At 44.4% G+C, this 11,642-nt stretch overlaps 1 protein-coding gene across 1 annotated transcript; it reads left to right on the forward strand.

Annotated features, from left to right (window-relative positions):
• Positions 1 to 1,405: 1,405 nt before the first annotated feature.
• On the forward strand, positions 1,406 to 9,991 carry LOC308260284 (uncharacterized protein; the record flags this gene model as incomplete). The annotated part of the gene is made up of 2 exons (XM_080691591.1): positions 1,406 to 1,647; positions 9,644 to 9,991. 2 exons carry the CDS (start codon positions 1,406 to 1,408, stop codon positions 9,891 to 9,893), a joined length of 492 nt encoding a protein of 163 aa, XP_080547717.1. The 3' UTR covers positions 9,894 to 9,991.
• Between the last annotated feature and the right edge of the window lie 1,651 nt (positions 9,992 to 11,642).

The raw sequence follows: 11,642 nt of genomic DNA on the forward strand, positions 1-11,642 counted from the left end.
ATCAAATGGTAGGTTTGTTTCCATTCTTCTGAGGATTTTCCATACTGTTTTCCAAAGTGGTTGCACTAATTTGCAATCCCACCAACAATGTCTTAGAGTTCCCACTTCTCCACATCCTCGCCAGCATCTGTTGTTGTTTGTGTTTTGAATGATTGCCATTCTAGTTGGAGTTCCCTCCATGTTTTCTACTGCATCAGTTACTGACACCAGCGCCCAGGCGGGGCCTCTGAGCCATACCCACGTAACCAACAAGGAGATCCTAGACGGGACATTTCCTTTGTCTCAGAGCCCCTGTCAAGCCAGTTCCGGTAGATTTGCATTTTGGTGAGGAAACTGTTGGTCCAGCCCAGCTTTACGTGGCTCAGCTTCCCCTCAGGCAGGTGGCAGCCCTATATAAAGGTCCTGGGATGCAGGACTCTTCCAATCCCGTACTCCAGCTCCAACCTTCTCGCAGGATCTGGTGAGTCGGATTTTTTTTTTCCAGTGAATCTGTTTTTCTGGTCTTTTCAAGTATTGATTTGAAGGGGGGGATAGTGGATTTGGGGGACAGGAGTATGATCAAAGTATGGATGGTATGAAATTAGAAATTTAACAGGAGGCACAATACTATTCCAATTTAGTTTCACTGATAATTTTGGGGGGGGAAACAAGGTAATAGGACAGATTTGTTTTGAAAAAGAGGGCAGAAAAAAGCATTATTTTCCACACCTTTTTGGTGTCTTTTTCAAAGGCATTTGCCTTAGCAGGAGAGAGACATTTGAATGGTTTCTGAGCTTCCCTCTGCTCTGCAGTCAGCCTACTGTGACTTCCCCAGATAATACCAGAGGAATCGCTTGTGAGGGCAGAGAGCACAGGGTCTCTGAACTTCTAAATGACTTTCTTGAGCATGTTATATCCATGAATATAATGGCACTTGGTTCTGTGGAACGGAGATCTTTGCTTAGGAAGAATGGTATGGGATAAAAGGAGGTTTTACTGGGGTGTGGTTGAGCCTTGCACTAGTTCTGGTACTTGGGAGGTTGAAACAGGAGGATTACAGTTTGAAGGCCAGTTTCAGCAACTTAGCAAAATTCTTAGAAACCTACTGAGTCCTGTTTCAAAACAAATAATAAAAAAATAGGGCTGAGTGTGTAGCTTCCTGGAGGTAGAATGCCTCTGGGTTCAATCTCCGGTAGCTAAGACACACACACACACACACACACACACACACACACACACACACACGATTTTCCAAGTAGAAGGGAGAATCCAGGAAGACATAAAAAGAGAGTAGAGATATGAAAGTTTGTTCTTGCAGAACAAAATCATGCCCCTGATATGTTAGAAACTCTGGCTCATTTCTCTTGGGAGTCCTTCTTGTGAACACTGTTCTATAATTTCTTTCAGATCCTGAGACTCCAGAAAGATGTCCTATCAACAGCAGCAGTGCAAGCAGCCCTGCCAGCCACCTCCTGTGTGCCCAACTCCAAAGTGCCCGGAGCTATGCCCACCCTCCAAGTGCCCGCAGCCATGCCCACCCCCAAAGTGCCCGCAGCCATGCCCACCCCCCAAGTGCCCGGAGCCGTGTCCCCCTCCGCAGTGCCAGCAGAAATGTCCTCCTGTGCAGACGCCCTGGCCCTGCCAGCCAAAGTGCCCACCCAAGAGCCAGTGACAGCCTCAGGCTTCACCAGCATCCTGACAGCACTTGGAAAACCGGCTCACCTAACTCCACAGCAACCCCTTCCTCTTCCCTCCAAAGCCTGCCGTGGGCACAGAGGAGCCCTCTGCACCCTCCAGCCTGCCACCTGCCTGTGATGACTCCTGCTGCAGATCCATCCCTGCTGCTCAGCCACTGTCCCCATGGCCACCGGCAGAGGGCGTCCTCAGCTGCGCCAGCTCACTTGCTCTGCAGGAGGAGAGCAGCGCCCTCCCCTGGGGCCCGCAGAGCATGTCTCCTGTAACCCTTCCTTCATTTCCTGAATAAAGTCTATTTTCTGGTGATTGCATAAATACTTTCTGTTAAGTCTCATTTGTTTTCAAATATTGATTGGTGCGTTGAAATTATGCATCTTAGTCAGATTCAGTGTACTATATTCACACCTGCACGCAGCGTCTCTTGGAGCGTGTCCCTCTGCCCCGCACCTCGCCCTCTCCCTGTACGTGCTGTTGGTCGTGGTACGCTCAGATGCAGCAGGATGTTGTTGGTTCTGTTTCCTTCCGCAGTCCTCCTCTTCCCCCTCCTCTCTTTCTTCCCACCAACCCCTTCCACTGGTCTATTCTCATTCTCTCTCTTTTTGTTTTCATGAAGACCCTGTTTCCAAATAAAAAAATATAAAATAGGTCTGGGAGTGTAGCCCGGGGTTTGAAGGGCTTCCAGGAACCCCAGTACCACACACACACACACACACACACACACACACACACACACACACACACAATTTATATACCTAACATAAATTTTCAGTAAGCACTCATTGAGATACTTTTATCGGAGCGTTATATTCTCACATCATCATGTGGTTCATTGTCACATGCATGCACACGGCACTTGGTGGGTTTTTCTCAGCTCCCTCTGCACTCTCCCCTTCCCTGTACAGGGTACTGAGATGACATTGGTGTTCTCACGTATATCCATAATGTCAATGAAAGTGGTTCTTTAGTGGATCCTCCTCTTCCTCCCTACGCCTAGACCTCCTCCATGGCGCCGCTGGATTTTCTCCTCCATCATCCGAAGCCCTTCTGGTATCCCCATGACTCCCTAGCTTCTGTCTATGAGAGAAAATATATGACTGCTCACTTTCCGTGACTGACTAATCTCACTTAACAGAATATTCTCCAGGTACATCCATTTTTCCTGCAAATGATATTATTTTGTTCTTCTTTATTGCTGAGCGGAATTCCATTGTGTGTGTATCCCGTAATTCATCTGTTGAGGGACACAGTTTGGTTCTACGATTCGGGTATTGTGAAATGTGCTATAAACATGGATATGCGTGTCTTGCTGTAATATTCTAATTTTAGTCCCTTTTAGTGGTAAAGCTGGACCATACAGTGGATCCATTCCCAGTTTTGTGAGGAATCTCTCCACTGATCTCCACATCTGCTGCACTGATTTGCAATCCTATCAACAGTGTGTGAGAGTGTCCATTCCTCTAATCCTCACCCGCACTGACTGTTGTTGGACTTCTCCATGATTGCCCTTCTACCTGGGGTAAGATGGAGTCAGTGTATTTTTGATTCTCATCTCTCTGAGTGCTGATGATTTTGGGCATTTTTTCATATATTTATTGGCCATTTGTATTTATTCCTTTTTGAAGATTTTTAAAAATTTGAATTGCCTATTTCTTGGGCTGTTTATTTTAACGTTAAGTGTGTTGAGTTCTTTGTATATTCTAGATTTTAGTTCTCTATCAAAATAGTTGCTAGCAAATATCTCCATTTCTGTAGGCATTCTCTTTACAGTATTTTTTATGGTACTGGGGCTAAAACCCAGGGGAATTTTACCTCTGAGCTATACCCCTAGCCCTATTTTTTAGTCTTTTTATTTTTGAAACAGTGTCTCAATGAGTTGCGAAGGGCCTCGACTTAGCCTGTCTGCGAACCTCAGTCCTCTGGTCTCCACCTCCCCAATGCTGGGATTACAAGCGTGCGCCACCACACTCGGCCCTCTTTACACTCTTGAAGGTTTCTTTTGATGCACAGACACTTTTTAATTTAATGCCATTCCATTTATTAATTTTTGTTTTAATATTCTAAGTTTGGGAGATCTTATTGAGGAGTTTTTTAAAAATCAGTGCCTATCTGTTGGTCCTAAAACATCCTCTAATAATCTGTAAGTTCCTGGCCTAATTTCTAGATCTTTGATCCATCTCGTGTTGATTTTGTGCAGGATGAGCTGTTTGGGTTTAATTCCATTTTTCTAGAAATGGATAACTGAGGTTTTTTTTTTTTTACCATTTGCTGAAAATTCTGTCTTTTCTCCAACTTTTGTTTTTGGCACCTTTGTTGAAAATTGATGGTCTATGTGAGTTTGTTTCTGAATCTTCTGTTCCACTGGTCAATTTGTCTGTTTTTGTGTCAATACCATGTTGTTTTTATTACTATAGCTCAGCAGTATAATTAGAATTCAGGTACTGTGATACCTCCTGCATTGTTCTTGCTGGCAATTGTTCTCTCTATTCTGGGACTTTTGTTTTTTTCCATATGAAATCTAGGCCTGATTTTTCTAGCACAGTGGAGAATGACATTGGTATTCTCATAGGGATTGTGGATTTGGGCTTACAGAGTTACTGTTGCTATGAAGTTCCTTTTCCAAATATTTTAGCCTACTAGTTAAGTCAGCCCTGGAAAAGCGGGATTTGTACAGCCTTTCCTGTGGTACAAAGTATCCCATGTGTGCAAAAATAAATGAAGTGAGAAAGAGACAGTTTGTTCTACTCAGTGACAGCTAAAATGTAGTCTACTGCTGAATTATAAAGACTTGTCTGTGAATTTACATACTCTTTGAGAACAGGTCTGAGTCTCAGGGATTCTCCTGGACTCAGCAACCCAGGCTCCCTAAAGGAATTCTCCTTTGCAACCCTGGGTCCTACCCAAGGTCACTTCGTCATATCCTTAAGAGGTGCTTCAAAGGACAGGATGTTGAAAGTACACAATTCAGTAGCACTGAATGCATTTACAGTGTCAGGTACCAATCACCACTACCCAGGTCAAATAGTATTCCTCGTGCATATATACCACATTTCCTTAATTCAAACAGCAGTTGGTGGACACTTAGGTAGAGAATGTTTTGAAAGAATAGAAAATAAAAATGATCTTTAATGTTAACAGCAAAACACAGTAGGTTTTAACAATTATTATCTGTATTTATCTTTTCCTAGCTATATGTTAACTAAAGTGCCATCGTGCTTAAATGTTGTTTCAATAATTTAAATATATGTGATATTATTAAATAGTCCTCCAAAACATAAAAAGGAGAATTTTACTATATGTGTCTTCTGTAATTTATTTCATTCGGCAAGATTATAAGAAGATGATGGAGAGAGAACTTCATCTGCAAGAATAAAGGCAGAAGGTAGAAATCCCAGGGGGTCACAGTTACCACTTATCTAAATGGGAGGGAAATTTAATAGAGATCCCATTTCTTCATGCTTAATTTTTACATGTTTTATTACAAAATCTCGATTTGTACAGGTCATTTTGTTTAAAGGTATGCCATATATCGTAATATAATCTGAGATAAAATGAGTGAAGTGGAAATAATATATTTTTTTGTTCTTTCCTGTGATTTTTCTGATAGAAATGATTCATAGAGAGGCTCAGAGTGAGTTAGGAAGAATTACTAGTAAGACTTAACCTTGGAGTACTTGACTCTTAAGTATCATAAATCTAAGGGCTTTAGATATGTAGGTAGATGATGGATAAGTAAGATCAATGGTGTGTGTGTGTGTGTGTGTGTGTGTGTGTGTGTGTGTGTGCTTCACATGCTGTTCTATGTCTCAGGACTTGGCTGTTCACACTTGGGAGCTTTGTCTGGCAGGTTCCAGCCTTCACCTGCTGGCAGCTCCCCAGACAGCTGGTCCGTGGGGACTCTAGGGTCCCATTCGCGACGTCCACCTGTCTTTACAGGGCTGCTGTGACTGGGCGTCCACCCTCTCATGACCGGCAGCCTCTCGTGTGTTCTGGATCCAGAGGCAGAGTCTCAAGGTGTCATCAAAATGGTCACCTGACACTGTAATTCCCTTTGGACTGTGCCTTTTCAAATCCTGGATGGTGGTCACACATTTCCCTAGGGGTTCATTTTTCAGAGGTGATGTCAGGCTAGGGGGAATGGGAGGTGACCTGTGGAATAAAGTCACTTGCCTTTCCCCTTTTCCCTCTGACATGTGCAACCATCTGTAAGCACCATGAACTGATGACACCACCTGTGAAGCCTGGTGTTCGGTGGTGGCCCCATCCCCGGAGGGTCACGCAGTGGTAACATTGGCCACAGGCTCTTCCTTCCTGTCAGGAGCAGTGGCAGGCACCTCGCCCTCTCACCCAGAGGCTGTGATTCAGGTTGATCCGGGGCCCCTGGGCCTTGGGGAGCTCGGCTGGTGGCTGCCTAAGAGATTCTGAGTCGTTCCTCTTCCTCATTCTCCTTGAGTTTCCTAGTTTCCAATTAGAAAAATCACACTCTTGGGAGCTTCCTGATCATGTAGCCAAGACAAGGAAGTCCTAGCAACACCACTTAATTAAATTAAGCTAATTAATTAATTAATTTTATGGTACCGGGGACTGACCCTAGGCACATTCTAACTTTAAGCGACACCCCAGTCATATTTTATTGTATTTTATTTTACTTTATTTTTTTGTTGTGAAAAGAGGTCTCACTAAGTTGCCGAGGCTGGTTGTGAACCCGCCATCCTCCTGTCTCAGCCTCCTAAACACTGGGACTACAAGTGTGAGCCACCATGCCAGGGAAAACATCACTTTAAATGTTCAACATGTAACAGTTACTCATCCCCACCGAATATAGGAAGAACTAAGAGACACAGGGGAGCATGAGCCCCATGGCACAGATAACATCTTTCTTGAGCAAACAGTTGATGCATCAGTTGGATACTCTGGGGGTGGGAGGATGGCAGGTGGAGGATGCTGGAAAACTTATGGAGAAAACCAAGCTAACCCTGCATGTAAATACATTTGAACACTTTCTCTTAAAGACCGAGGATAACCATCCATGCAGCCAAATTTGGGAAACATTTTCTTTCACTTACAAGCCTGTTTGGAAAGAAAAATGAGAGAAAGCCATCATACAGGATCAGCCGGAATTTATATCTTCCCTAAATCCACCTTTAACTATTTATATGTCATGTTGTGATTCCTTACACCTTGTTCTCTATTAACAGTGTACATCAGAGGGAAACACATAGGTATGGTCAATAAAAGAGTTTTAAAGGAATTGGTGTAATTTTTTGTTAATGTCTCTTCACTTTCTTAATGGAGACATTAAGAGTACATTTCTTTTCTTTTCTTTTCTTTTTGTGGTACTGGGGATGGAACCCAGGGGCATTCTACCTCTGAGCTACACCCCCAGCCCTATTTTTTAGTCTTTCTTTTGAAACAGGATCTCACTGAGTTGCAAAGGTCCTCACTAAGTAGCTGAAGCTGTTTGAGAACCACGATCCTCCTTGTCTCAGCCTCCCGAATGCTGGGATTCCGGGGTGTACCACCATAGCCCGGCAAGAGTACATTTTTTTATTTTTAATTTTATTTTTATGTGGAACATATCGAAAATGGCATATATTCACATTTAGACTGTGCTTGGTGCCCTCTCCCCCTCCCTGGGTCCCCTTTCCCCCCTCCCAACTTTGTTGTTCCCAAGTTTGGGGACAACACTATGATCAGGAGATAGATGGTACTTAGTTGGCAGAAATTTAACACCGGAACATATGCTGTACTGTTTGAGTTTGGTTAATATTTTTATATCCTATGATACATCGAATGATAAGAAAAATTTGTTGAGAAGACAGAACAAAGCATCTTCTTCTTTTCCATATCTTTTTGGTGACCTTTTCAAAGTCTTCTGTTTCAGCAGGTGTGAGACATTTTAGTTCCCCCTGAGCATCCCTTTGCTCTGCGTCACAGGCAGTCTAGTGGGGCTTCACCAGAGATAACGAGCAAAGTAATTGCTTTTGAGATTGTCCGGGATTTTTGTATTTGTGATTTTTGAGTGTCTGGGTTAACCATGCTATATATTCATAGTTTTATACATATTCAGATGTAGCTCCTCCATTAATCAACCTCAGCCTTCTTCCTCTCCTATCCTTCCATTCTAGCTTTGCTGAGATTTCCCCTCCATGATCTGGAATCCCCCAAAAGATGAGGGATCAGTACAGATTTCTGAGGAGTGTGGTCAGATGGAGCCCTGAGGAGTCTGGGGTTCACTCTGACATTAAAAACTGCCCTGGGAGAGAAGTACCTCTATGAGGAGAAAAAAAAAACACTATAAAGAGGCGCAGAGTGCATCAATCTGGGGTTCTATGGAAGCAGCAGACAGAGGAGAGTGTCTCAGGCTGGAACGGGACCCAGAGGTATCCCACCCTGGGCAGCGCCCACTCTTAGAGGCAGGTCTTAGTTCGTAAATAAAGGCTCAAACCCAGGGAGGAGAGGTAAAGTGCCCATGGCTGTCACCACATCTTGTGGTGGCTTGTCAAAGATGGTCCTGGGGCCAGGCCTCCTGTTTAGATCTCTCCTTCCCTCGCCACACTGAGGGCATGTTGGGTGAGAACAGAGATGGAAATGGCTGTATGTACTATATGAAATGTATGTAAAAGGCTGTATGTACTAGCCAATCAGCTAGTGTAGAAAAACATGTCGGGGTGTTCTGAGATTCAGGAAAGCTGTAAGACAGGAAGGGGTCATTGTTCGTAATCCCCAAAGAAAGCCTTTGGGCACCAGTTACAGAATCCCCTAATTCTCCCCCTGCAGAGCTCGGGTGGGGACTTTGGGCCATATACACTCACCCGACAAGGAGCTCCTGGACAGGACATTTCTTATGTCTCAAGCTCTGTCAAGCTAGTTCCGGTGAATTTGCATTTTGGTGAGGAAATTGTTGGCACAGCTCAGCTTTAGGTGGCTTCCCCTCGGGCGGGTGGCAGTCCTATAAAAAGGTCCTGGGAGGCAGGACTCCTCCAATCCAGCTACTCAAGCCCGGATCGCCTTGGAGGACCTGGTGAGTTGGATTTCTCTAGTTTTTAACTGTTTTTTCTGGTCTTTTTAGGTGTTGAACTGAATCTGAAGACAGCGGATTTGGGGGCAACACTATGATCAGGAGATAGATGGTACTTAGTTGGCAGAAATTTAACACCGGAACATATGCTGTACTGTTTGAGTTTGGTTAATATTTTTATATCCTATGATACATCGAATGATAAGAAAAATTTGTTGAGAAGACAGAACAAAGCATCTTCTTCTTTTCCATATCTTTTTGGTGGCCTTTTCAAAGTCTTCTGTTTCAGCAGGTGTGAGACATTTTAGTTCCCCCTGAGCATCCCTTTGCTCTGTGTCACAGGCAGTCTAGTGGGGTTTCACCAGAGATAACGAGCAAAGTAATTGCTCTTGAGATTGTCCGGGATTTTTGTATTTGTGAACGACTTTTCTGAGGATGTTATTTTCATGCAAATGAAATGGTTCTTTGGAACAGAGGTATTTTTCTTTGGACGAATGGCATAAGATAAAAGGAGGTTTTCAGGAGGTCCTGGTAGCACATATTTTAATTCCGTTACTTTGGTTTTGGAGACAAAAGGATCTAGGCTTGAAACCAGCCTCAGCAACTTAGCAATACTGTGGAAATCTAGGGATACCTTGTTTAAAAATGAAAAATGGAACTGGAGCTGGGAGTGTAGCTTGCAGGTGAAATGACCCTGGGTTCAAGCCAAGTAAAATAAACAAACAAACAAACAAACAAATAAATGTTTCCCAAGGAGAAGAAGCAAATTGCTAAAGAGGAAGGGAGAAGCCAGAAAGGCATCAAAAGGCATCACAAGGGAATGAGAGATGGCAGTATGTTCTTGCAGAACAAAATCACGCCCCTGATATGTTAGAAACTCTGGCTCATTTCTCTTGGGAGTCCTTCTTGTGAACACTGTCCTATAATTTCTTTCAGATCCTGAGACTCCAGAAAGATGTCCTATCAACAGCAGCAGTGCAAGCAGCCCTGCCAGCCACCTCCTGTGTGCCCAACTCCAAAGTGCCCGGAGCCATGCCCACCCCCAAAGTGCCCGCAGCCATGCCCACCCCCAAAATGCCCGCAGCCATGCCCACCCCCCAAGTGCCCGGAGCCGTGTCCCCCTCCGCAGTGCCAGCAGAAATGTCCTCCTGTGCAGACGCCCTGGCCCTGCCAGCCAAAGTGCCCACCCAAGAGCCAGTGACAGCCTCAGGCTTCACCAGCATCCTGACAGCACTTGGAAAACCGTCTTACCGAACTCCATAGCAACCCCTTCCTCTTCCCTCCAAAGCCTGCCGTGGGCACAGAGGAGCCCTCTGCACCCTCCAGCCTGCCACCTGCCTGTGATGACTCCTGCTGCAGATCCATCCCAGCTGCTCAGCCACTGTCCCCATGGCCACCGACAGAGGGCGTCCTCAGCTGCGCCAGCTCACCTGCTCTGCAGGAGGAGAGCAGCGCCCTCCCCTGGGGCCCGCAGAGCACACCATCTCCTGTCGGTGCCACCTGGCAGCCCTTCCCACCACCTGGGCAGCTGTAACCCTTCCTTCATTTCCTGAATAAAGTCCATTTTCTGGTGATTGCATAAATATTTCCTTCTTTCAGAATCTTTTTATTAGTAATTTATTATTACTTTGATTTATTTTATCCTTCTTTTAATCTCAAGGTCAGCCTCTCGTGATCAGCGTTGTCTGAATTTTGAGTCTGACCAAATATTATTTCTGCATGAATCTAAGTCCATGTTCTTACCTTTTTTCACTACATTTGATTGTTTTGAGGGAAAAATTATTTAGCTCCTTGGAATTTCAACTTCTTAGAATTTTACTTTAAATTTTAACAAAGCGGGGAAATTAATATTTGCATCATACAATTTTCTTTGGCTTATAATTTGAGTTAATGTACATCATTGGTTGGCTCAATGCTTGACACTTAGTGCTTAATATGTGGGAGTTAATTAGCAGCAGCAGATCACTGTTATTTCTATCAGCACCATCATCAGTCTATTTTCCAAAGGTTCATAGGGAGAATATTATCCAAAAAAGACATCTGCTATGGTGGCAGACATATGGCCCCAAGTTACCTTTTTTTAGTAGTAGTAGGAGGAGTAGGAGGAGTAGAAGTAGGAGTACTTCAGATTGAATTCTACCTCCTACCTGCACCCCCAGCACCCCCCCTTTTTTTAAGTAGGATCTCACTAGGTTGTTGAGAGATTTTCTGAGTTGCCAAGGCTGCTCTTGAACCTGTGATCCTTCTGTCTCAGCCTCTCAAGTGCCAAGGTGACGGGCATGTGTATCACACCCAGCCAAAAATTAATCTTTACACAGCAGGCATGTAATAAAAAGAATTAGCCGGGCGTGGTGGCGCACGCTTGTAATCCCCACACTTGGGAGGCAGAGACAGGAGGATCGCGCAGGTTCGAAGCCAGACGCGCTGGCTTAAGAGACCCTGTTTCCAAATAAAAATATAAAATAGGTCTGGAAATATAGCCTGGAGGTAGAAGGGCTTCCAGGAACCCCAGTACCACCAAAAAATAAAAAAGAAAGAAAGAAAGAAAGAAAGAAAGAAAGAAAGAAAGAAAGAATTAAAGTCAGAATACTACAGTGATAGCCAGGCGTGGTGGCGCACGCTTGTAATCCCAGCATTCAGGAGGCTGAGATCTGAGGATCGCAGTTCGCGGACAGCCTCGGCTACTTAGTGAGGCCCTCTGCAACTCAGGGAGACCCGGTTTCAAAATAAAGAATAAAAATTAGGGCTGGGGGTGCAGCTGGGAGGTAGAATGCCCCTGGATCCTACCCCCAGTACCACGATAAATAAAGAATAAAATAAAGAATAAAAATAGGGCTGGGGGTGCGGCTGGGAGGTAGAATGCCCTGGGTTCCATCTCCAGTATTGAAAAAAAAAAAAAAAAGACTACTCTAGTGATGCACACATACTCAGAGTTGATAGCAGCGCAATT

Source organism: Muscardinus avellanarius (assembly GCF_963383645.1).
Source record: "Muscardinus avellanarius genome assembly, chromosome: 3".
Classification (NCBI taxonomy): Eukaryota; Metazoa; Chordata; class Mammalia; order Rodentia; family Gliridae; genus Muscardinus; species Muscardinus avellanarius.